This window comes from Eptesicus fuscus, chromosome 4 (assembly GCF_027574615.1).
Source record: "Eptesicus fuscus isolate TK198812 chromosome 4, DD_ASM_mEF_20220401, whole genome shotgun sequence".
In the NCBI taxonomy this organism is placed as follows: Eukaryota; Metazoa; Chordata; class Mammalia; order Chiroptera; family Vespertilionidae; genus Eptesicus; species Eptesicus fuscus.
Window position 1 is genome coordinate 69,402,798 of NC_072476.1, and position 24,265 is coordinate 69,427,062.

Below are 24,265 nucleotides of genomic sequence, written 5' to 3' on the forward strand. Positions count from 1 at the left end.
GTAGAAACATGAGTCATAAACCCTCTCCTAGGGCCTAAGATTCACTACCTGGTCTACCTAGCTTCACCTTTCACATACACCATTTATTCAATGAGTGCTTAAAAAGAACCAGCTGTAGAAGTAGTGGAAGATGGAAGGTGCAAGTGTGATAGAAGAAGCTAGGAAGGTAAGCAGGGACCTGGTCATGTGAGTAATGCAGACTACATAGGAGCTCTGACTTTGTCCTGAGAGCAATTGGAGCCAATGGCCAACGTTTGAAAGGACAAAACAGCAGCAGCAGAAAGACTGGTTAGAAAGCCATTTCAGTAATCCAGGGGAGATGTTAATGATCTGAACTGGGTAGAGAATATAGGAATGAAAATGATTCATAGTTTCAAGAGACATTAAGAATGTAAAATTAGCCCAGCTGGCATGGCTCAGTGGTTGAGCATTTACCTATATACCAGAAGGTCAGGGCACATACCTAGGTTTCGGGCTCGATCCCTAGTGGGCAGGGTGGGGGTGTGCAGGAGGCAGCGACTCAATGATTCTCTCTCATCATTGATGTTTGTATTTCCTCTCTCCCTCTCCCTTCCTCTCTGAAATCACAACATATAAGAAAGCATAATCTATTTATAAAAACTTATGTGGTTTCGTTAAAGTAAAATCCAATCTCAGTAATCTAAGTGAATTATTTGAATCAGTCAGTAAGTGTAGGGCACTAGTATATTCTGCACCAAAGAGGTCATTTTATAGAATAAAAGGCGGTGGGAGTGAAATAAAAGGTGGTGGGAGTGAAAAGGTGGTGGGAGTGAAACATTTGGTCCTGGATTTACGAATATGAAATTGCCTTGGAAGTTAAAATAAGCGAAAAATGTAAAGAAGATCTTAAGAGATTTAAGAGAATTCATGGATGACTGGCAAGTAATGGGCTCTTGGAGAACTTTGGAAGACCTGCTTTATATTACTAAGTTCCCTTGTCACCAATTATTTGTTCTATGATCTCACTAAAGAAGAAATCCTGGTCTTAAACTAACATTTGGCTGCCAATGTCAGAGACAGAATGTTAGCCTGGATGACTACAACCACTGATGTGATATGCATGGCACCTAGTTAGTTTGGGGGAAGGGAACAAAAAGTATATAACTGACCCACTGACTTATCAGCTGAAGATTTTCTCAGAGAATTTCTTTGGAATAGGTTGTTAAGTGCCATTATGATTTAAACAAATTATTTTAAAGTGGATTTTGAAGGATTAGGAAGATGAAAGTTTTACAATTATGACTTAAAAGAAAAAGGCAAAGGAAAAGGTTTTGTGTTTGTTACTGGCTACATACGTGCCAAGCCGGTTTAAAGTTCACACTTGAAAGCATCAGTGTTCAATGCATGGCGTATTTATTTTCTCCAGCCTTTCTGGGAGAGCAGGATCCCAAGGGACACATGGTCCAGTCGATAAAGAGCATACAACATGGTCTACTGAACTTATCTCAAGTTAATCCTCGTTTTAGAAAACAAATTTAATGATAAAAATGAAAATTTTAATTCACATGCAAACATCTACTAGTGAGTCTGTTTCTGATGAATATTTTTTTAAATATATTTTACTGATTTTTTACAGAGCGGAAGGGAGAGGGATAGAGTCAGAAACATCGATGAGAGAGAAACATCGATCAGCTGCCTCCTGCACACCTCCCACTGGGGATGTGCCCGCAACCAAGGTACATGCCCTTGACCGGAATCGAACCTGGGACCCTTCAGTCGGCAGGCCAACGCTCTATCCACTGAGCCAAACCGGTTAGGGCTGTTTCTGATGAATATTTTAACCAAGCAAATAAAATACTAAAAACTGCCACAGATGCTTAGGCAGATGCCTTTCCATTACCCAGAATGCAACACCCTTTAGGGGGCCGTCCGTACACTGCCCGCAGAAGGCCGTCTTGTCTGCTCTTGCTCCACAAGATACCCTTATTGCATTTGAATACTGAACCCATGTAGACAGTTCCATTTTCAGAATTCTTCTTTATCTAGTCAGCTTCCCCTGTCTGAAGGTCTTTATGGTCAGGAAGGGAAACTGAAATAACCCACTAAAAGCTGAAGCAATCTGGTAACCAAAAACAATTTGTTAAAACTTACTAACATTAATAACAGTGTCTGCTATCCTTTTTTCAAGGTGACTATTTACTAAGCACAGCATAAGATGTAGCCAACAGTGAGGCCATCATGCAGTTTAAAAGAGACGTACACATAAAGCCTCTAGCGCAGTGCTTGGTATGTAATAAAGGTTCCCCTAGTTACTCATTCTACTGTCCTAAACGTCTTACACCTGACCTCTTTCAGAGTACTGATACTAACTTAGCTCAGGTCCTCAGAACCTCTCCATGAACTTGGTAACTTGCCCGACCACCACCACTTTGTCCCCTCCTACACACAAGCCCAGCTCTGACCCTGTCACTCCCATGCTTAGAATTACTGGATTAACTTCCTCTGGCCACCAACTCCTCAGCCTAGCCTGCAAAGCCCTCTACAAAAGGCAGCACCCCATCTCTTCAACCCCTTTCCTCCTTACCCCCTTATGCTACTGATGGCCCAAACTAACTGCATAACCCCCTTTCCCCAACATACCCAATGTCTTCCAATCTGCGAGCAGGCTCATTCTTGGGGACAAGGAAAAAATCCTCACAATATCAGACAGTCTATTGCCAGATACAAAATAAAATCTTCCCCAATTTAAAGTTGTGTTCTTATATGTCATAGTAATCTTGTTTTTAAGGAGGCCAACATACCTTTACTTTACTATATGTAATTTCAGATTAAACACAATCAAAAAATTCCCTTTACCTTAAATTAAGTAGTGGCTGAGTCACCCACTTCTTTAACTTCCGTCTCCCAAATGAAGTTTTAGTATGGTCCAAAACCCAAAATAAACTTCCTTTGCTTTTCATATCAGTCTAAGAAAGACCAGAAAACAAGTTTTATTAACTGGATCATTGTATTTGTACCAAAACTGCTAGTTGACCATGTGCCCTAATTATTCCGTGGATCACAATTTTCAATGTTACATATGCCTGGCATAAAGTATGGCTCATAACAAGTGTTCATTTAATGTTTGACCAGTGAACATGTGTGTATACATACACACACACACAACACAAACATACACATATATATACACATACAATATACCAAAAGTTTTGATATTTTGCACAGAAAAGAGATAGTCTGTGTTGTTTTTGGTTAACTAAGAATAAATTATTCAGAAATCTCTTTTGAAATATATATTTGTACTAAGCATCTTAAAAATATAATAATATATTTTATGCCTTGGGAAATACAATTTGCCTTTGGCAATTCAGTATCTCCCACAGCATCGGAATTACTATTCTAAAGACCAATGCTCTCACAACAGCACTGAAGGAGTAGAAGGTAGTGGAGATAGATGTGAACTTGCACTGCCCTCCCAGAATTTACCCTGGAAGGGTTTTATTTTAGTCTGTTTTATTAAATCCTTAGTAAAAGTTTATCTTTCTATACTTTTCTATTTCAAAGTTGAGTCATAAAAAATTTCACAACTAACTAGAGATGATGGTTTATCCTAACCAAGGTTCCATTGTATTACAAAAAATCTATTAATAGGTTAAATCTTGTTGGGAACATAAAATTGCAGTTTTCACCTGAGTGGTTTTATTTTAACTTTTTCCTTTTCCTTCAAATCATCAAGCAGGTACTTACAGAAAACCTCCCCAATGTACTCAGTTGTGTGATTGGCAAAGGTATATTAAGATATGTTTCCTCCCTCACGTCACTTAAATCCAAGTTTGGGGAAAAAGACTCATAACTAGGACCCAATGCCACCTGGCAGAAAGAAACTATAAAAGGTATCACATAAGCTCCCTGGGTCTTAGGAGTTAAGCAGAGCACAGAGCAGATTCAGGGTCACAGAGGCTCCTGAGGATGGAGCTGGACACTGGCCCACGGACAGGGCTGGTCCAGATCAGCAACAGCACCACCCTCTGAGACAAGAGCCTGACTGGCCCGCCTGCAGTAAAGGATACCAGGAAGAGGACAGTGGAGGGGAAACAGGTTACACTGGAGAAGCAGGCTCAGGAGAGAGAGGGGTGGGCAAACACAAGTCCTGTTACACCTCTGCTCTCCCTGACACTGGCCCCTCCTCATTGCCCCTTTCCTTGCTCATCTGTAAGGGAGGCCAATGCTGAAGTGCAAAGACACACAGATGTTCATTCTCAGCTTCTGTTCTACAAGGGCTCGTCTTGACAATGAAAGAATTTTTAAAGGGTATTTTGGTTACAGATGATTTTTGCCTTAGGAATATGATTTCAGAACTGACTCCACAGTAGTAGGATTGGAACAGGGAGGATGTGGCAGAATAAGGACAACTTGGGATGCTGGGGCTGTGGGTGCAGACTCTAACTGTGAGCTCTTCTTCATCCAAGAAATGTCCTTTTATTCCTACTACTTCTTTCCTATCATGGGATGTATACAGAGTTGATGAGAAAGACTTGTGGGAAAGATTCTCACTTCTGGATAAATGAAATGACAAAATAAAAATGTTATTGAATGGAAACAAGGTGGACTCTAATATACACATTTAGTTTGGAAGAAGAAGAAACTAAATTAAAAGATCTAGTTAGTAATATACAAACCCAGGAGTCAGGAGAATAAATTTGATATTTACTATAATTCACAACAGTAATCAGTGCTTCTGAAGAGCTTTAAAACATTTGACTCAGATGGTTCAGTCTCCACTACTTACTCAAACGACTTGAAACTTCTTATTTCTATGACTTTGTTATGATAACATTAATTTTATAACATCTCACATTACCAAGTGCCAATTTAATAATAAATGAAAGCAATAATTTCAATGGCTCCATTATCTCCCTAATTCATCAATAAACGGCAAATAAATGATGAAAATTTGTAAAGGGAATTATTACGCATCTTACAGTCTAATTGAATATCACAGTAACTTGTTTTATATGCTGCATAAAAAATAAGACTGCAAACATTTCAAGAAAAAGTTAAACGTAGAAAAATATAATCAAGCAGACAAAAAAATCTTCATATGAATTTTCATGATGTTCTTCCAAATAAATATTTGATACAGAAATTATCTGAATTAGCATGTTACTTCAATCATTAAAAAGGACAGCTCTATAGCTTCCTAAGTAACCCCACAGAAGTATTTCTTATACTGTATTTAATTCTCCAAAAAACAGTGCAACAATTATCAACTAATAAATAGATAACAGGACAGGCAGAGCGGTCGGTTGAAGACAATACTGTTGCTTTCAACTGTATTCCTAAGAATACTACCTTATTCCGAAATGCTACCTTATTCCAAATTTTGTTTTTCAAAACCATTTGAAACAACTAGCTCTTATGTTTACCTGACCTGATTCTGTAGGATTTCAAGATTCCTTAATGTTGTTCCATTAATTGTCATAAATTCCATTGCATCTGACAACTGTTTAAATTTCCTGTAAAAGAACAAAATATGAACCATGATGTAAGTGCATAAAGAACTAAGGTAAGCACTAGAAATATTCCAGTGACATTATGACAAAAGTTAGCTCTTTGGTAGAGAATCAAACCAAAAGGAGCTAAAAGAATATTTACTGGATATTGTCTCCCATTGATGCTGGTGTCATTAAATAGGTTCATGGCAAAATAAGGACAGCTGCTCTCAAACCAAACACAAGAACAAGGAAGGAAAGTGTTACAAATAATTTTTTAATATATTTCCAGAAACAGAACCAAACATAGTCTTTTATCATTGGCAGAGCATGTGGTGGTGTGGTATCTTCAGGAAACAACTATGCAATTAGCTTAAAAAATATGTCAAGATACTTAAAAACATCCTTCCTACTCTTTAGCATGAGATCATCTTGATAAACCCTTAAACAGATTTTAATCAACATTCTGATATGTGCAACAAATGTTATTTACTCTCTAATTAATAATGCACATTAATGTGGCTGTTTTAATAGAGTATAAGATTGAAAAAGTAGCAGAAAATATTTCCTTAAGCTCAAAGAATTCATATTCTCCTTATGTACCTGTAACTGCTTCAAACTAGATTAGAAGTGCAATAAATTTCAAATAGACTTGAGTATTGAGTTGCAATATGATTAATAAATGTATGCACAATTCCAATTTTGTCCTTATTAAGTCTTTCATGTTAAAAAGTACATGAATCAATGCATTACGGATACAGGATTCGATGTTGTTTATAAGCCAGTCAGTCCTTTGACATTTCTGTCAGTAGCACTTACAGATTTGATGGCTTCAAGGCAAGAAGCATCATGGCAAGGTCACTAAGCTATTTGGAGGGAGAGCATGAGTGTTTCCATCACAGCTGTAACAAGATGTAAATAAAACCCAGTTTCCCAAGCCAGTTATGGAAGCCAGCCCTCATCCAGGAACCTAGAGCCTAAAATCAGAGCCAGCGTTCATTGCAAGATGCCTCCACTTCTAGATGACTCCTCAACTAAAGCTCCAGAGCCCTGAGAAAGAAGTAACGTACTGCACATTAGGAATGTTGCCTAGTAACTGAATGCTGTCCTTTGGCAGTGTAATTTATCTGCGACAGGTTTGACCTAGCTTCCAAAGAGTGATAACTTGTTAATAATTTTTAGAGGGAAGCAACTCCAACACTGATGGATACCAGATGTATGTAGCCCTTTCTCTCCTTCATACAGCAGTTAGTCATTCAATAATGTAATTACAGCAATTTATGTTCTTGGGCTGTCCTCATTAATAGATTTTTGGGCCCGCCTCTGTGGCTCAGAGGTTGAGCATCAACCTATGAACCAGGAGGTCACGGTTCGATTTCCGGTCACGGCACATGCCTGGGTTGCAGGCTCGATCCCCAGTGGGGGGCATGCGGGAAGCAGCCGATCAATGATTCTCTCTCATCACTGATGTTTCTACCTCTCTCTCCCTCGCCTTTCTTTTCTGAAATAAATAAAAATCTAAAACATAGATCTTAGCTCCTTGGAGGCAAAGATTATTGATATCACATAATTTGCAGCACCTGCAGGGCCTAGCAGAAAGTAGATGCTCAACAAATAATTGCCATCTTCCTACAGGGAAGCCAGTGTGGGTTTGTTTTCCTTTGCTCAGAAATGTCTGTGAACACCCAAGATCAGTAATAAAGTGTAAAACATTTTCAGGAAGAAACAATTAGGCAGTGGTTGGCTGTGAAGCTGACAGGTGTTAATACAGCTTCCTGGTCAAAAAATCCAAGCTGGAAGCACTAATAGGCTGGGACTCAGAGTTGGTATCTAACCAGTGCCCACGTGTTTAGATATGTCATTCCCCTGTTCACAAAAGTTAGGTTTAATCTACACAAGTTAACACTTGCACACCTTAATCAGACAGAGTCTAGAGAGTGCTTAGCTGGCATGAGAGAAAGACTAATCAAGAACCCATAATCCACCAACCTTTCCTTAAAACATCTCGGCAAGCTGCCTTTACCTCCCATTAACTTCGGAAGTGTAAAGTAAAATTAGTGGCATTTAAGATGTGTGGACTGACCAGAAATACTGTCTGTTCAGTTGCCTTCACCTTCACAAGAACTTGTACACCCAACAGTCCATATCCTGAAGAACGGTGTCTTAGGTTTAGGATTCCGAAAGCATCCTGTTCCACCAATCATCTGAGGGTCTTGTCACCTAACACCAACTAAAACTGAAATCCTGCTCCTCCTATGCCTCAACTGAACCTTTGAAGCAAGAACACGGAGAACACCCAGATTAGAATTTCAAGATGCTCATAGAAGCGTTTGCATGACTGCGTTTTGTACCTGCTTGCTAAAAAGTATCTATATGTGTGGCAGAATTTTGTTTGGACTAACATACAACCTGGTAGAGAGAGGGTTGGGGAGGAGGCTTAGATCCCTCACCTACATATAATTACTGGGCCTCCTAATATCTACAATATCCAAAAGAACCCAGTAACTCTGAACCAAACTGGCTTAAGTTAGCTCTTTTTACTGTGCTTCACAGATTTGCATATACAGTATTACAAACTGATGGCAAGATCCTTCACCGGCAAAATGATTACGCCTCAGTTTAAAATAATACTTGCTGCCCTAGCCTGTTTGGCTCAGTGGATAGAGTGTCGGCCTGCGGACTGAAGAGTTGCGGGTTCAATTCCAGTCAAGGGCGCATGCCTGGGTTGTGGGCTCGATCCCTCATAGGGGATATACAGGAGGCAGCCTATCAATGATTCTCTCTCATCATTGATGTTTCTATCTCTCTCTCCCTCTCCCTTCTTCTCTGAAATCAATAAAGATATATATTTAAAATAATACTTGCTTTACTGCAGTGGTTTGGAACCAAAACCACAGTATCTCTAAGGTCTGCCTGTACAGGTTCTTTTTTCATTTAACAGTGTTAATGAGATGTGCATATGGGTTTTTTTGCTGGTTTTATTTTTGGTTTTTGCCATTAGTGAACAAGTCATCTAGACCTCCAAGTAGATGTGGGAGAAGCAGGGTTTCTTTAAACTTGACATCTGCATTGATTTTTAATAAAAGATCAACCACTGGACAATATTAAACTAAACTGACCCTATGGAACAATAATTATCAAGCAATTATAAGAACCAATTTTGCTGTTGGTTTTCCCAAATGTTTGGTTGATAATATGTTCTGGAGTTGGGGAAAATTTTCCTTACATCAGTCCTATTTCCACTGGAAATTATACACACTTTTGAACTAAGGCTTGAATCTGCCAGCATCCTTAGGAATTCAACGGTATATGATCACTGCTCTGAAATACTAACAAAAAATAAAATTCTGAATTATTTATCCTTTTCGAAGAAGCTAAATTTCATCTGCTTTGAAATGAATCTCATAAATAATGCCTGGCTAGGGTTCATGCTGGGTGAACCTGGATAGAAATATTATAAGTAACATGGGAACATATTTCATTAATATTTAAGACAACAAAAATACAAAGGATGCTTTTGTTTCCTCAAGTTTTAAAATGGAAGGAAATATACTTGCTTCTAACTTGCCACAGAAATTTAAGACACTATATCATTACTAAACTATTTTTTAAAAAGCTTTCTGAATTAGAGAGAGGCAGTAAGGGTACAGAAAGATCAACCCCCTTCAAAGATCCTATTTAAATATTTTTTAAAAATGGAAACAAAGAAAAAAAATCTATCATGTTACATATTAAATCAATAGTGGAAAATAGTTCTCTATGTACAGTTTTCAGAGGTCATACATTTACCATTTGCCTAATCTTTGCATGGTTAATTTAATTATTATAAATTTAATTTTATAAAATTATTACAAATTTTAATTATTACAAATTGTATTCTATTAAAAAAATTGTTTTACTGTAGATTCACTTCTACTTGATTTGCAATTAAACAAAATGAATATCTTTGCATTCCTAAATGTTTCCAATAAGCATATTAGACAGGCAAATAAAAAGAAAGGTGTATAACGGTTCCCAAAAGACTGCTAGGTTCAATGACTCACTAGAAGGATGCACAGGACTCAGCATATATTCATTCGGCTCTGATTTATTACAGTGAAAGGACATAAAGCAAAATTTGCTCTATCTAATAAAGCCTCACTTAATCCATCCTTAAGAACAATTCCTAAAATGGTTTATTTTCCTCCAAAAGCCTTTGTAAATGCACAGAGACTTTTAAATAAATGTATGTCAAGATTTTAATGAAATATGCAGCAACCTTTGTGAAAGCATTTGCAAAACAACACAACTAAATGTCCCCCAATCACATGACTCCTAAAGTAAATATAATCATACCTGGAGCTGCTGAGCTTTTAAAGCAATAGGACTGAATTTTAAATAAGAATGAGAACATGCACATTTTTCCAAAGTGATCCCTTTGAGGGGCTACATTCTTTTTCCAAGATATAAGAACTGTGGAATTACACTTTGGGAATTACATTCAGAGCCAATTCACATGCCACCCATAAAACATCATCACTCCCATTTCATTTTTAAGCAAAAAAATGGTACCAGTTTGATCTTTATTTATTAATCTTGGCTCCCAAGGACATTTTTTGCAATTTCTAATCAAATCCATACTCACAGGATAAAGAATTCCTTCCTTCTGTCTTTTTCATAAATCCTGTATTTACTGACTGCCTACTATGTGCTGGACATATGTTGGGTGATATACAATGTGAGGGCCTAAATTTTGGACCTCTTTATATCTTTATTTTGTCTGGCTCTATGGAAATGAGAGGAAAGGATTACCCAAGAAGCAGATGAGCCACATACTAAGTCCCCAGCAGATCCAGTTCACTGACCACTCCCCAACATCACCACCCGATATAAGATCAGCTGCACTCAATCTATCAAGTCAGGTAATTTTAAAATAAGCTATTTTAATTTCAGTACAAATAAACATTTTAGTATTATTTTTACTTTGAATTACATATGAGGAGGGCACAATAATGTTTTCAGATCCAAATTCATCTACTTCTCAACACACGAGAGCCTAATTTTAGAAAAAGTCAGTTTTCTTATTTCAATAGTAATACTTGATTGCTGAGTGATGTAGGGAGAAAAACAAATCTTTTTTTTTTGGGGGGGGGGGGGCTTTTATCTAGTTTTTTATTTTTTCAATTACAGTTTACATTCAATATCATTGTGTATTAGTTTCGGGTGTACAGCATAGTGGTTAGACAATCATATACTTTACAGAGTGTCCCCCCCCCCCGATATTTTCAGTACTCAACTGGTAACGGGAAAGCTATTAGTCACTAGTTCTACCTCAGTTAGGGGCTCCCTAACAGGAACAAGTCAAATAAAATGGTCGATAGCTTGTCATCCTTTCCTTATGGGATCCAACACCATCAACCATACATAGTGATCTCTGGTGGAGCCCATGAGGTATAATGCCAGGCTGCTATTTTTTTTAATAAAACACTTCAGCCACACTAAAACATATGTAGGTTAATATTGTACCCAGATTAAAAAATAAACATCAAGCAGGAACTTCCCTGTGCCATTTCCCCACCGACCTCTATGGTTTCCCCTCCAGCCCCACTCTTCTGAATTTGTTGTTGCTCATTCCCATGCATGTCTTTCTACCTTCTCAATATATGTATGTATTCTACTACTGTTTCACATGTTCCTAACTTCACATAATGATCTATATTGTGTACCCTTTAGCAATTTGACTTTTGGCTCAATATAATGCTAATAAAAAATATTTTAGTCCTAATACATGAAACTCTAGTCCGTTCATTTTCATTGCTGTATAACATTAGAGTGCAGGAATATAACACAATGAACCCACGCTGCTGTTGATGGACATTTAGGCTGCTTTTCATCAGGACAAAACTATTTCCAGAGGAATGATATTCTGTTCTATCCTAAATGCCACATACTGGAACACACACCAAAAAAAAGACATTACAAAACGAGAGTGGAGTTCTTCCACTCTCTCCAGCAAACTCAAACCAGCACCACCTCTTCGTTCCTCAATTCATACTCAGCCATTTTACTAAGATAGCTCCATCTGTCCACCCACCTCTGCAGGGCAGAAAGCAGCTTACTTACCCAGGATCAATATGAGGGAGGGTAATTCTTTACAGAGCCAAAGACAAGGGGCTAGTGAAGGTGGAACACAGGAAGGCAAGAAAATGATCCCCCTACCTTTTTACATGCCACTGGTTTTTAAACTAGTATTTTCCTAGAATGTCGCTTGCCAGCTTTTAAATCTCTGAACTCTACAAAATTAATCACTTTTTTAAAAGCTGTCTATGGCCCTGGCTAATGTTGCTAAATGGTTAGAGTGTCGGCCCACACAATGAAGGTTCCCAGGTTCAATTCCTGGTCAAGGGCATGTACCTGGGTTGCAGGTTTGATCCTCGGCTTGTGCAGGAGGCAACCAATCGATGTGTCTCTCTCATGTCAAAGTTTCTCTCTCTCTCTCTCTCTCTCTCTCTCTCTGTCTCTCTCTCTCTCTCTCTTTCTCCCTTCCTCCCTCCCTCCCTCCTTCCCTCCCTCCCTCCCTTCCTCCCTCACTTTCTCCCTCCTTCTTTCCCTCCCTTCTTTTCTCTCCCCCCACCTCCTCCCTCCCTTCCACTCTTTCTAAAAAGCAATGGAAAAAAATATCTTCAGGTGAGAATTAAAAATAAAAAATTAAATTAAAAAAAAAAACCTGTCTGTTAGAAGCTGTTCTCTTTGTCTCCAACTTTATGACCTATGAAATAAGAACTGAAACCATGAATAAGAAAGGCAATGAAATTTTATGAATGCTTTTTAATACCACTTCTTAATTCCACTTATTACTACTTGCCAATTAACTTTGCTTTAGAATAAAGCACATTTTGTAGCCAAAACTCTACTACATTAAATAACTATTATGAATACAAACTGATGGAATTATTAAGGATTCTATCAATGTTTTTTATATCAGTTAAAAGCTTTAGTATTCTTAGGAACAATACCACATAGTTCATCCTTGCCCTCAAATAGAGTATTCTATCAATAGCAAGTAAAATTCTCCGAGAATAGTGTTTATCAAATTCAAGAGATGTTGTTAATATAAGCCCTCCCCTTTTTAATTTTTGAGGAATCACTTACATGGGTTTGGAAAGCACCTTTGCCAAGTTAAATTCTTTGAGGTATCTTATTATGGCCGCCAAAGAGCAAATCACGGGCTTCTCCAAGATAATGGCACTGGAAAGACTTTGAGAACCTAAAAATAATATATACCTTCGTTAGAATTATTATTCACCATTATTTTGAAAATTTAAGTTAAATAAAATTTAGTTTATAGTTATTGAAATAATAGAGACTATCTCCTTAAACTGACCTCTGGAAAAATGCAGATGATTACAAATACCAGGGCATGGGAAAGGGCATTGTCTGATGGTGGAACAAGCCTTTTTGTAGAGCAACTTTTTCAAAATGTAAAATGCTGATCTCCTTTGACTCAGTAATACTCCAAAATGCATGTCAAAGATGTGTAAAGAAGGAAGTGAGTTGGAAAATCTTTTGTAATAGTAAAACACTAGAGACAACCTAACCGAATGCCAGTAGCGTAACAGTTAAATAAATTGTAGTAAGTCTAGATTATTACACACCTACTAATAGGAATGACTCACTGCTACCTGTACTGATACAAAAAAACTATCCATAACATACTGCCAAGTGAGAGGGAAAACAGCTGAATGACCATTCTCATCTCTCAGCAGGAATACTACAACAGCTTTCCATCCGGCCTCTCAGCTCCTCTCTGTGCCCTATAGGGTATTCTTAACAGAACACAGCCAAAAGAATCCTTTTTAAAATGTACCTCAAATCATTAGGCTACGTTACTTAAAAGTCCTCCAACATCCCCCAACTCACTGAGTGAAAACCTCAAGTCCTTAAGTCTGTAAGGTCCTACACACCTTGCCTTCCCATCTCCTCTTTAACTCTGAGCTCCCCCTTAGTTACTTTGTTCCAACACCCAGGCTCCCTGCTATTCCTTAAACATACCAGGCACTTAAGATATGCAACTCTGTTCCTTCACATGTCCATTTGGCTTTCCCTCTTAACTCCTCCAATCTTTGTTAACTTTGTTCAAGGGCCATTTCCTCAGTGAAGCCTTCCTTCACCACCCTGTGTAAAAGCTCACCCTCGGGGATGAAGAAGTATAGATTGGCAGAAGTATACAAAACAGTTATGGGAATGTAACATACAGCTTAAGGAATATAGTCAGTAAAATTGTAATAACTATATATGGTGTCTAACCATTTTGCTATACACATGAAACTAATATACTATCAAATGTCATCTTAAGTGAAAAAGGTTCACCCCCTTCCCTGCCTTACTTTCTTCATAGCACTTACTTTCTTCAAATGCACTAACTTATTTTATTGTACATCTCCCCCCATTAGAATGTAAGCTCCAGAGGGTGGGAATTTTTATCTATTTTATTCCTTACTGAATACACTATGCCTCACATAATAGGCATTCAATAAAAATCAGATGAAAGTTTAAGTTCAAGTTAATTAAACAAATATACACAATTATGTATGTACTAGAGGCCCGGTGCAGGAATTTGTGCATGGGTGGGGTTCCTTGGCCTGGCTGGTGATCGGGGCCGATCGGGGCTGTCTCACCCAGTCCAGATTGGGCCAACTGGGACCAGCCGGCTAGCTGGCTGGGGTTAGGAACTATGGGAGGTTGGCCAGCCACAGGAAGTTGCCGGCCGCAGGAGGTTGGCTGTGGAGCACACTGACCAGCTGGCTGGCCGGGGGGAGGGGCCACGGGAGGTTGGCTGTGGGAGCGCACTGACCACCAAGGGGCATGTCATAGTGACCAGTTGACCGGTCATTCGGTCAACCGGTTGTAACAGTGGCTTAGGCTTTTATATATATATATAGATGTTTATGTGTATATATGAGGATTTATACATAAGAAGATTCATAAGGATTTGAGTGGGGACTTTTACTTTTTTCTTTAAACACAAATATATTTTGACTTTTTAAAAATAGGCATTTATTACTTTTAGAAATAATAAAAATATTACAATATATCTTCGATAAATCAGTAATATACCTTATTAATTTCAACTATAGCTTTGTATAAAAATAAGGTGTAAATAAAGAGTTAAAGCCCTTTCCCCTTCTTCTGAGAATTTCATCTTCTTTTAACTTTCTAGCTCTGTTTCCCAGGAAACCGGATAAAGATGAAATGCCAGTGTGTTATGAAGTAGCACTGCATATGGTGAAAATGACCTGAAATCAGTACACTGCACCTGGACTAGGAGGAATTATGAATACCGGATTCCAGAAAATTGGCCTTCCCTGAGAGTACACAGACTCTTTGAACTTGGTATGTCCTTTGTACAAATTCCAGCCAGGGAATCGGGTTCCTGCAGGACATGGGGCGTCTGAGCCAGGCAGACCCTGCACCCACCTGTTAAAAGTCTCCTTTCCTTTTAGCTGAGCTGTCACCAGCAGCAAGAGGAAACATAAGCACCAATGGATCTGTGAACGGCTACAGAGACCGCTGAGGAATACCCCCACGACAGGGAGAACATGTGCCTTGCCCACAAGCCAGGTGTTCTGCCCTGTATCCTTCCAGGTGATCTGATGCCAAGATGGCTTATGGCAGTCTTGTGATTTAGTCTTGTCTTTAGTTGAGCATCAGATGATGATCTCTTGGTGATATCGCAGACAGTTGTCATAAATGGGTTACACTCTCAGACATTCAATTCAATTTGGCCAAGTCACCATGAGATTAAAAGGGATGTGGAGAGAAATGCTCACAAGACATTGATACCTGGGAGGGAGCTGGGGGAGGCTGGCAGTCTATGGGCTAATGGAGAAAGCCGCGCAGCCTGTGATAAGAGATATAAAAAGACCTTAACTAAGCTGCACTGACAGGAATGAGGGGTCCAGACCAAAGCAAGCACTGATATCTGGCTGAGGAAATGTGAATTAGACAAATAATGGTTACCTAACATATTCAGACCCTGTCATTAAGGTTCTGGTATTTAAATTCCAGTAATCAAACTTTGGAAATGCTACCCTTCATCAAGAGATTTATCCAAACATTCTATAAAACTGCAAGGAAAATAATGGGCCATCTTTTAAGAGGAATAAGAAGGAAAGTTGGTCAGTAAGTAACTCCTTACACTCCAATGAATATGTCAAAAACATTAAATTACTAAATGGTCATAACTACAAAAGAAGAACTATAGTAGTGTTTTTCATCAGTGTTAGAACAATAAACTCTTCCCTCCACTTCTTCCAATTATGTATTCGTAACTACTTAGCTTTCATTACATTAAAAGTCAAACTTGCACCTTTATCCAAACCTCAACTCAGTTAAATTTGAGGACATATGGCTAACATGTATATAATCTTTACCTTTGATGTCAATCATATCTTTTACATAAAACTCAGTAAACACCTGGGAAGCATGGCTGTATTCAAAATACATGTTGTCCATCCTTTCTACTCGAATTCTGTCATCCCGCACCCTGAAAGAGAAAAATGAAAATTTCAAAGATAATTTTCCATAATCTTGAACTGTGTGTATTTAGGCCTTGGCCTGACTAAAAATAAATAAATAAATAAAGACGCATTCCTTATTCTCTCCTAAGTTAAAAAGAAAAAAAAGAAAGAAAGATCTAAAGTTTCCCGGTTGAAAAGTTCCATTTCACAAAATGTAATTATTACTTTTACTACAGGTATGTCACCTAGCACACCATGAGTACTTTATATATATTTTTATCAAGAACTCACTGAAATTAAGGTCAATTACTTTAATAAATACAAAAGGGAACCTTTTCTTCAATTCTATTTACTAAAGTGTTATCATTAGCATATATGAGCCTATCAATTTTATATGTAGGAACTATGCTGTACGCTTCAACAGCATGGATGGAACTGGAGAGCATTATGCTAAGTGAAATAGCCAGGCAGGGAAGGATAAGTATCACATGATCTCACTCATTTGTGGAATATAATGAACAACATAAACTGATGAACAAAAATAGATCCAGAGACAGAGAAACATCGATCAGACCATCAAACCTCAGAGGGAAGGTAGGGGAGGGTGGGGGTAAGGGGAAGAGATCAACCAAAGGACTGGTATACATGCATATAAGCCTAACCAATGGACACAGACAACAGAGGGGTGAGGGCATGAAGGGGGCATGGAGGGAGGGGTAATGGAGGAATAAGAATACATATGTAACACCGTATAATCAATAAAGAAATTTTTTTAAAAAAAGAACTCACTGAAATTAAGGTCAATTACTTTATAAATACAAAAGGGAACCTTTTCTTCAATTCTATTTGCTAAAGTGTTATCATTAGCATATATGAGCCTATCAATTTTATATGTAGTAACTATGCTGAACGCTAATTGGTTTTTTGCATTGTCTTTGTATGCATTAATATCACCTGTAAAAAAAAATAAAACTGTTTTGTCTCTCCTTTATAATGTCTACTAGGGGCCCAATGCATGAATTCGTGCACCTTGAAAGGAACTATGGGCCACAAGGCTGCATGGGCATGGGGGCGGATCTCGGCCCATTCTCCATGCTCCCACCCAGCTCCTCCTGCCACACCCCCTCGTCTGCTGGCAGCCCCGCTCCCGCCACCTCCGCTCCCATGTGCTGACAGCGCCGGCCCCACTCGCACCTGTGGGGCTGACGCCAGCAGCGGGTGCAAGCGGGGCCGGCACTGGCAGCAGGTGCGAGCAGGGCCGGCACTGGCAGTGAGTGCGAGAGACAGCTGCTGGCCCCGATCACCCCTCAGGAGCAGGGGGAGGTAGAGAAGCCCTAAGGGGCAATTGGGGCCGGCAGCTGCCACTCGCATCCGCTGACAGTGCCGCGCGATCGGGGCTGGCACCAAGCGCTGGCAGCAGGTGCAAGCAGGGCCGATGCCAGCAGCAGGTGTGAGTGCCGGGCAGGACCATGGTGCATGGGAGCAAAGAATTTTCAGTAACCACCAGAGTCTGGCCCCAATGAGAGTGACTGGAGCCCTGCCTTGATCTGGCATCCCTGCTCACCTGCTCCACCATCCCACCATGGCCGATGCCCACCATGTTCCGCACTCTGCCACCTGCTGCCAATGCCTGCCATGTTCTGCACGCACCCCCTGGAGGTCAGCGCACGTCATAGCGACGGGTTGTTCGGTTGTTCTGCCATTGTGTCTATTTGCATATTAGAATTTTATATATATAGATTCATTTCTTTTTCCTACCTCATTACACTATTGGCTAAGAAGTCCAGGGCTGTGTTGAACAAAAGTAATGCTAACAGGCATCCTTTGTCTTCTTACTGACACTAATGGGGAAACGTTTCAACTCCTAAGTATAATGTTTGCTGTAGGTTTGGAAATAAATGACTTAGTCTAAGGTTTGGTAAAATTCCCAGTTAGAGTAAAAAATAAAATCTTAGTATAAAGGATTGATGAATCTTACCTAATGTTCTGTCTATATGTGTTAAAATGATCATGTGGTCTCTCGCACTTACTTTCTTAACATATTATTCATATTTTCTGATGCTGAATGACTTTTGGTTTCCTGGGATATAATATCCTTGTCATTATGTCCCATGTTGCTCAAATAAAGTTATAAACTTGATTTCTTAGTGTTTTCATTTTTCCCCAGGAAATCTGTGCCAGCATACCTGGCTCCAAAGGCTCTTTCTGTTCTAACTCCAAGACTAGACAGGCATAAGTGGATTCAGGAAGAAATCGAAGAGGAAGATTTTCTCCCATCTGTGGTGCTGAAGAAGGATTTTTCCGCCTTATCTACTGGAGAGGGAGTGTCAGACTAACTATTCAAGTCTCTTATCAATTTTTGCTGTAGATTCCCTTAATACCTGGATTTTGACAGCAAAGTTATTATTTAGTGACTCAAAAAGCAATGAGTGACCTTACATGAGCTCCACAGTGTTTTTGTACAAGTTCCTAGAGTGAACACGAAGGCAGCTGGTAACTCAATTACTGTTCTAATTAACATTTTGTATGATAAGCAGATAAGGATTTAGAAACCCATTAAATCTGATAAAAATGGACCTGTCCATTATCTTTGAGGCTTTCATAGAAGTATTACAAAAGTGATAAATTCATTGTTCTGTAATCTGTATATTAACCGTTCTCATGCAAAATTTTTTCCATAAACTGGTTGGAGTTAAAAATCTCATATCTGGCCTGGCTGGTTATGGCTCAGTGGTTGAGTGTTGACCTATGAACCAGGAGATCACAGTTTGATTCCTGGTTAGGGCATGCCCTAGTGGGGGATGTGCAGGAGACAGCCGATCAATGCTTCTCTCTAAACATTGATGTTCCTATCTCTCTGTCCCTCTCCCTTCCTCTCTTGAAATAAATAAAAATATATATTTTTTTTAAATTTCATATCTGTGTTTTCCTGTATTTCTTAAATTGAAGAAAGTTGAAACATTTATATATAAATAATGAGTACCATGCAATCAGAATTTTATCAAACTAGATTTTAGTAAGTTTCTACATTAAACATAGAACTGTCAGTCTTGATTTCCCCAAACTGTAGTTAGTCTGTGGAATACTGACATCTGAATCATGTGCAACTCACAGAAACAGCACAGATTCCACACTTCAAATGTGTTCAATTTGAACTCAGCAGGAAGCTAGGGGGAAAGAGGGTTTTAATTTTTATCAGTCTACACCAGTGGTTCTCAACCTTTCTAATGCCGCGACCCTTTAATACAGTTCCTCATGTTGTGGTCACCCCAAACCATAAAATTATTTTCGTTGCTACTTCATAACTGTAATTTTGCTACTGTTATGAATCGTAATGTAAATATCTGTGTTTTCCGATGGTCTTAGGCGACCCTGCTAGCGGTTCTCAACCTGTGGGTTGTGACCCACAGGTTGAGAACCGCTGCTGTAGAGCCTAATTACAGTTATGAAGTAGCAACGAAAATAATTTTATGGTTGGGGGTCACCACAGCATGAGGAACTGTATTAAAGGGTCGCGGCATTAGAAAGGTTGAGAACCACTGGTCTACACGAATAACACTGGCAGCCAACCTAGGACAGAATACAAAGTAGAAATGTAAATCTTCTCCAATGGTAGTCTATGTTTCAGCCGCTCTATTAGAGAAGGCAATAAGTATCTTTCACCAGTTGGTTGGAGCACCGTCCTGTACACCGAAGAGTTGCAGGTTCAATTCCCAGTCAGGGCACATACCTAGGTTGAGGGTGCAATCCCCAGTCAGGACACATACGGGAGGCCACCAATCAATGTTTCTCTCTCACATAGATGTTTGTCTCTCTCTGCCCACTTCCTCACCCTCTAATATCTATAAAATTATATCCTAGGGTGAGAATTAGAGAAAAAAATTTTAATCAACTATGGTAATATAAATTGACCTGGGTCCAAAATATTATAAAAACACCTTCCGTTTTCCACCCTCTGCCGAGGCTGTCTGCTCCTCCCTGGGCCATGGTGGCAACTCTCCTCTGTACTGGATAGGAGGACTAACATCAGGATACGAGTCTCAGTCATTACATGAGATATACCAACCAAGCTGGACTGTTTAAACAAAGATTTGTAATTTTTAAAAATTCTTTTCATATGTGACATGCCTCTGTTGCCAAACATATTGTTTTTGAAAAATTAAATGGTGATAAAACTCTCAACAAGTGTAGAGCCCACACTGAAAAGAGGGTTGGGGACCCAATAATATCTTTCAATGTCAACGCGGTGACTCTGGTGTTGAATAACAGACCACCCACACAGACTTTGAACTAACATTCAACTGAGACCAAATAAAAGGCAGCTAACCAATTTTATGATCTATGCTGACTTTAGAAACTATAATTTTCATAGACAAAAAGAGCCTTGTTAAGGGCTGACAATCTACTCTAGGAAAACTCACAAGGCCTCTTCTGACAGCGTACTTACTGATAATAATAATACTGATTGAGTTCCAAGCTTCCTGGCTGAATGATGAATCACTCCTTTGAGAATACAATAGAGGTCGAGACTGAATAAAAGAAACTATGTAACATAGTTACAGTATCTCTATTTCAGAACTAGTATGAAATTAATTTTATCACTGCGTATAGTAGGGAACTAGCATCACTTTCTTAGAAGACTAAGGGCTTTATGTGAAACTATAATTATAAAGACAACCACTAGAACAAAAATATCGGAAAAACCCCATAGACCACAAAATGAAACTTTTTTTAAAAAGACACAAAAACTATATGGACCAGCTAACATCAAATATATCTGCCATATTGACAAATGTAAATTTGCTGACCTTACCTATTAAAAGAAAATTAATCTCACATTGGATTACAAAGGAAAAATAAGTAAAATCTCTCTGCTACAAACAGGAGCACAACTTAAAACAAATTCTGAAAGGTTAAAAATAAAATAATAGTTGAAAAAAAATTGCCCAGATGGATATACTAAGCAAATGCAAATACATAAAAAGAAATCATGTCACAAGACTTTATTATCAGGCAACAGAGAATTCAGGACAAAAAGCATTAAGCAAGACGAAACCGGTTTGGCTCAGTGGATAGAGTGTCGGCCTGCGGACTGGAAGGTCCCAGGTTTGATTCCGGTCAAGGGCATGTACCTTGGTTATGGGCACATCCCCGGTGGGGGGTGTGCAGGAGGCAGCTGGTCGATGTTTCTCTCTCATCGATGTTTCTAGCTCTCTATCCCTCTCCCTCCCTGTAAAAATCAATAAAATATATTTTTTAAAAAAAAAGCATTAAGCAAGACAAAGAGAGATATTTCATGATAAAAAGGGCACATAAGGATGAAAAACTTTCACCCCCACGTTCTTTGAAAATACTTTTAGATTTTTGAACCACTGAAATATACTACTTACTCAAAAATTTAAAATTTTCATGAAGAACAATAAGAAAAAGAAAAGAAAAGGATGCATTACAGGACTTAATGCAGGAGCTCCCAGGAGCCCTTCATCCACTTTCCAGTACTTTCCAGTACAAGACAGAGTGATTGGCGCCACCCTGCCACCTTGTGGAACGTGAGAGGAAGATGAATCCAAAGAGGTGAGACAAACAAGGACCCCGAAATCCAACCACACCTGTTCTAGCCTACCCTCGAGCTTTTCTCTTACCTGAGCCAATATGTTCATTTTTACCTTTAAAATATTCAATGAATACTCACTAGGGAAAAAAAAAAATTTTTTAAAGGGGTCTTTATTGGGAAAAAAATGAGACACATGTAACACTTTAAACAATAAAGAAAAAAAGGTGGGGAGGGGGAAGGGGCTTTTGATGTCCAAAGAAAAAAGTGGATATAATCTAATCACACAGACAGCTTCTTAGAAACATGTCAATCTCTCTGAAGTCCACGTGGCCAACAGTGAACCAGGGTGAGGAAAACCCAAAGTCTGATTCCAGCTAATGAATCTGCTTCAGACCAAACCAAGAGGCAGGACAGAGATTCTGGAGACCAGGAGGAACCCCCTCTCAACCCTCTCCATCAAGCAGACTGAAGGGGCCTTAGCCAAGTTACCACTGGGGATGAGAAATTAAAAGCAAAAGTAGGACCAGGCCCCTGCAGGATTAAGAAGCGCTGAGGTAAAGAAACACAGCAGGACCTACCCCTGGAGGACAGGCCTTTTGGGGAGCAAGAGTGAAGACTGAGAATTTCCTCACTCACTGTGTGAACTCCATGGGGCCTCAGAGGCCTAAGGCCCAGGAAGTAAGCAAGCATGCATGATAGTTGCATTGTTTAAAGGACTAAAAGAGATGGGAGGTATTATCTTGATATAAAAATTCTGTATTACATCTACACAATGGAATACTACGCTGCTATAAAAAAAGAAGAAATGCTTACCATTTGCAACAGCATGGATAGAACTGGAGAGCATTATGCTAAGTGAAATAAACCAGTCAGAGAAAGATAAATATCACATGATCTCACTCATTTGTGGAATATAATGAACAACATAAACTGATGAACAAAAATAGAACCAGAGTCATAGAAGCATCGAACAGACTGTCCAACCTATGAGGGAAGGCGGAGGGTGAGGGGATAAGAGATCAACCAAAGGTCTTGTATGCATACATATGAGCATAACGAATGCACACAGACAGTAGGGGGTGAGGGCACGTGCTGGGGGTGTGGGAGGCCCGGGAGAGTTCAATGGGGAATAAAGGAGACTTATGTAATACTTTAAGCAATAAATAATTTTTTTTTAATTCCGTACTAGGTAAATTCATATCTTTCTAAACCTTTCTCTAGCTTTTTCTAAACTTTTGGGTTTACTTTTTTTTTTCTCCAGTGGTTGTGACCTTTTTAAAGTAAAGCTCCATCAAAAACATTTCTAACCTGAGAGAAAAGTACTTCTATCTGCAATGAGGTCAGGAAATCCAAGAGCACTCAAACCTGGGAAACCAAAGGGAAAAGAAAATGGGAAGGGGAGGAACGGGCAGCAGAAAGCCAAGGACCTAAAGAGGCCACTCATGTCAGCCTGCAGGCATGACCTCCAGCTCTATTTTCTTGATCCCGGGAATCTTCTCTAAGGATGAAGTCCCTTATAACAATATTTTAAAACCTTCACCCTTCCTTAATGTTTCAGCCCATCACAGTCCTGGTCTTTTTACCAGCCATCTGCACACACCGTCCCCCAGCCCCGCGTGCACATTCTTATTTAACAAGTGGGCCAAGACTCGCCTCCTCTAAGACGCTTTCCCAGAAGGATGACCACAGCCTGTGCTTTCTACTGGACACATGGGACTGCGGTTTGCAAAGTAAGATCTTGAGAAATAAAGCAACTTTGTTTTAAGCACACATGCTTTTTGTCAGAAACTTTACTGCCAGAGATAGAAACACAAACTATAATATGCATTATGAAGGAATGAAAATTTCATGACATATTAGCCAAAATGTCAACTATGCTATAAAACATTGCTCCTTTCGAAATCCAGAAGCAGAGGTGAAGGGAATGGCTGCTTCCCTGTGTGTTTTTCCTGAGAGACCGTATGATGTAGTGGTTAAGAGCATATGCTTCAGAGCCAGGAAGTCTGGATCAAATCCCAGTTCTGCCGCTTACTAGCTGTATAATCCTGAACTCAACATCTCTCTGCCTCAGTTTCCTAATATATAAAATCTGTATCAAAAGAATAGTAGATCCCTCACAGGGTGTTTGTGAAGATTAAATCAGTCAATAAATATAAAGTGCTTAGAATAGTGCTTAATATATAGTGTTAGCTATTGCTGCTGCTGCTGTTGTTGTTGTTATTATTTATTATTATTATTATTATTATTATTATTATTATTACTGCTACTGTAGCATGAGAGATAAGAGTAGTCATGTGCTCACAGAAAAAGGGAAAAGGGGGAGACAGCCTCAGAATAAAAGTGACTGGGTGGGATAAGCACAAATAAACAGTATGTCAGCAATAATGAACATTCTCAGTAGCTACCAATGTCTCCAACAGCACCTTTTTCACTCCAGGGTAACAGAGGATGAAGTTGGGGAAAATCTAATGAGTGATTTCAGAAGCCACAGCTCCTCCCCAAAATCCTACATTACCTACTTCTGATGCCTGAAATGACTTTAAATAGACACAAAGCATTTTAATTTCTCAAGTATAAACGAAAGGAGATACTCAAAGGTCACTTAAAGAGCAGTCTTCAAAGATGAGAAAACAAAGATATAGAAAGACTAATACTATATACTAAGGAGAAAAATGAACTTCAACCCTACTCTCACACTAGGCCCCAAAATTAAATCAAAATATTTATCAGGGTTAAAAGTAAAAGCTAAAACTATAAAA

The 24,265-nt window shown here is 39.0% G+C and overlaps 1 protein-coding gene across 1 annotated transcript in view; it reads right to left on the reverse strand.

Moving 5' to 3' along the window:
* The window catches only part of MSH3 (mutS homolog 3), a 139,792-nt gene that overhangs the window by 77,658 nt on the left and 37,869 nt on the right, over positions 1-24,265 (reverse strand). Inside the window, exons 9-12 of the mRNA XM_008162085.3 lie at positions 15,866-15,978; positions 12,585-12,699; positions 5,393-5,477; positions 2,818-2,927 (exon numbers count right to left, since the gene is read on the reverse strand). Of these exons, the coding sequence (XP_008160307.2) occupies positions 2,818-2,927; positions 5,393-5,477; positions 12,585-12,699; positions 15,866-15,978 (423 nt within the window). The remainder of the gene's footprint in view (positions 1-2,817; positions 2,928-5,392; positions 5,478-12,584; positions 12,700-15,865; positions 15,979-24,265) is intronic.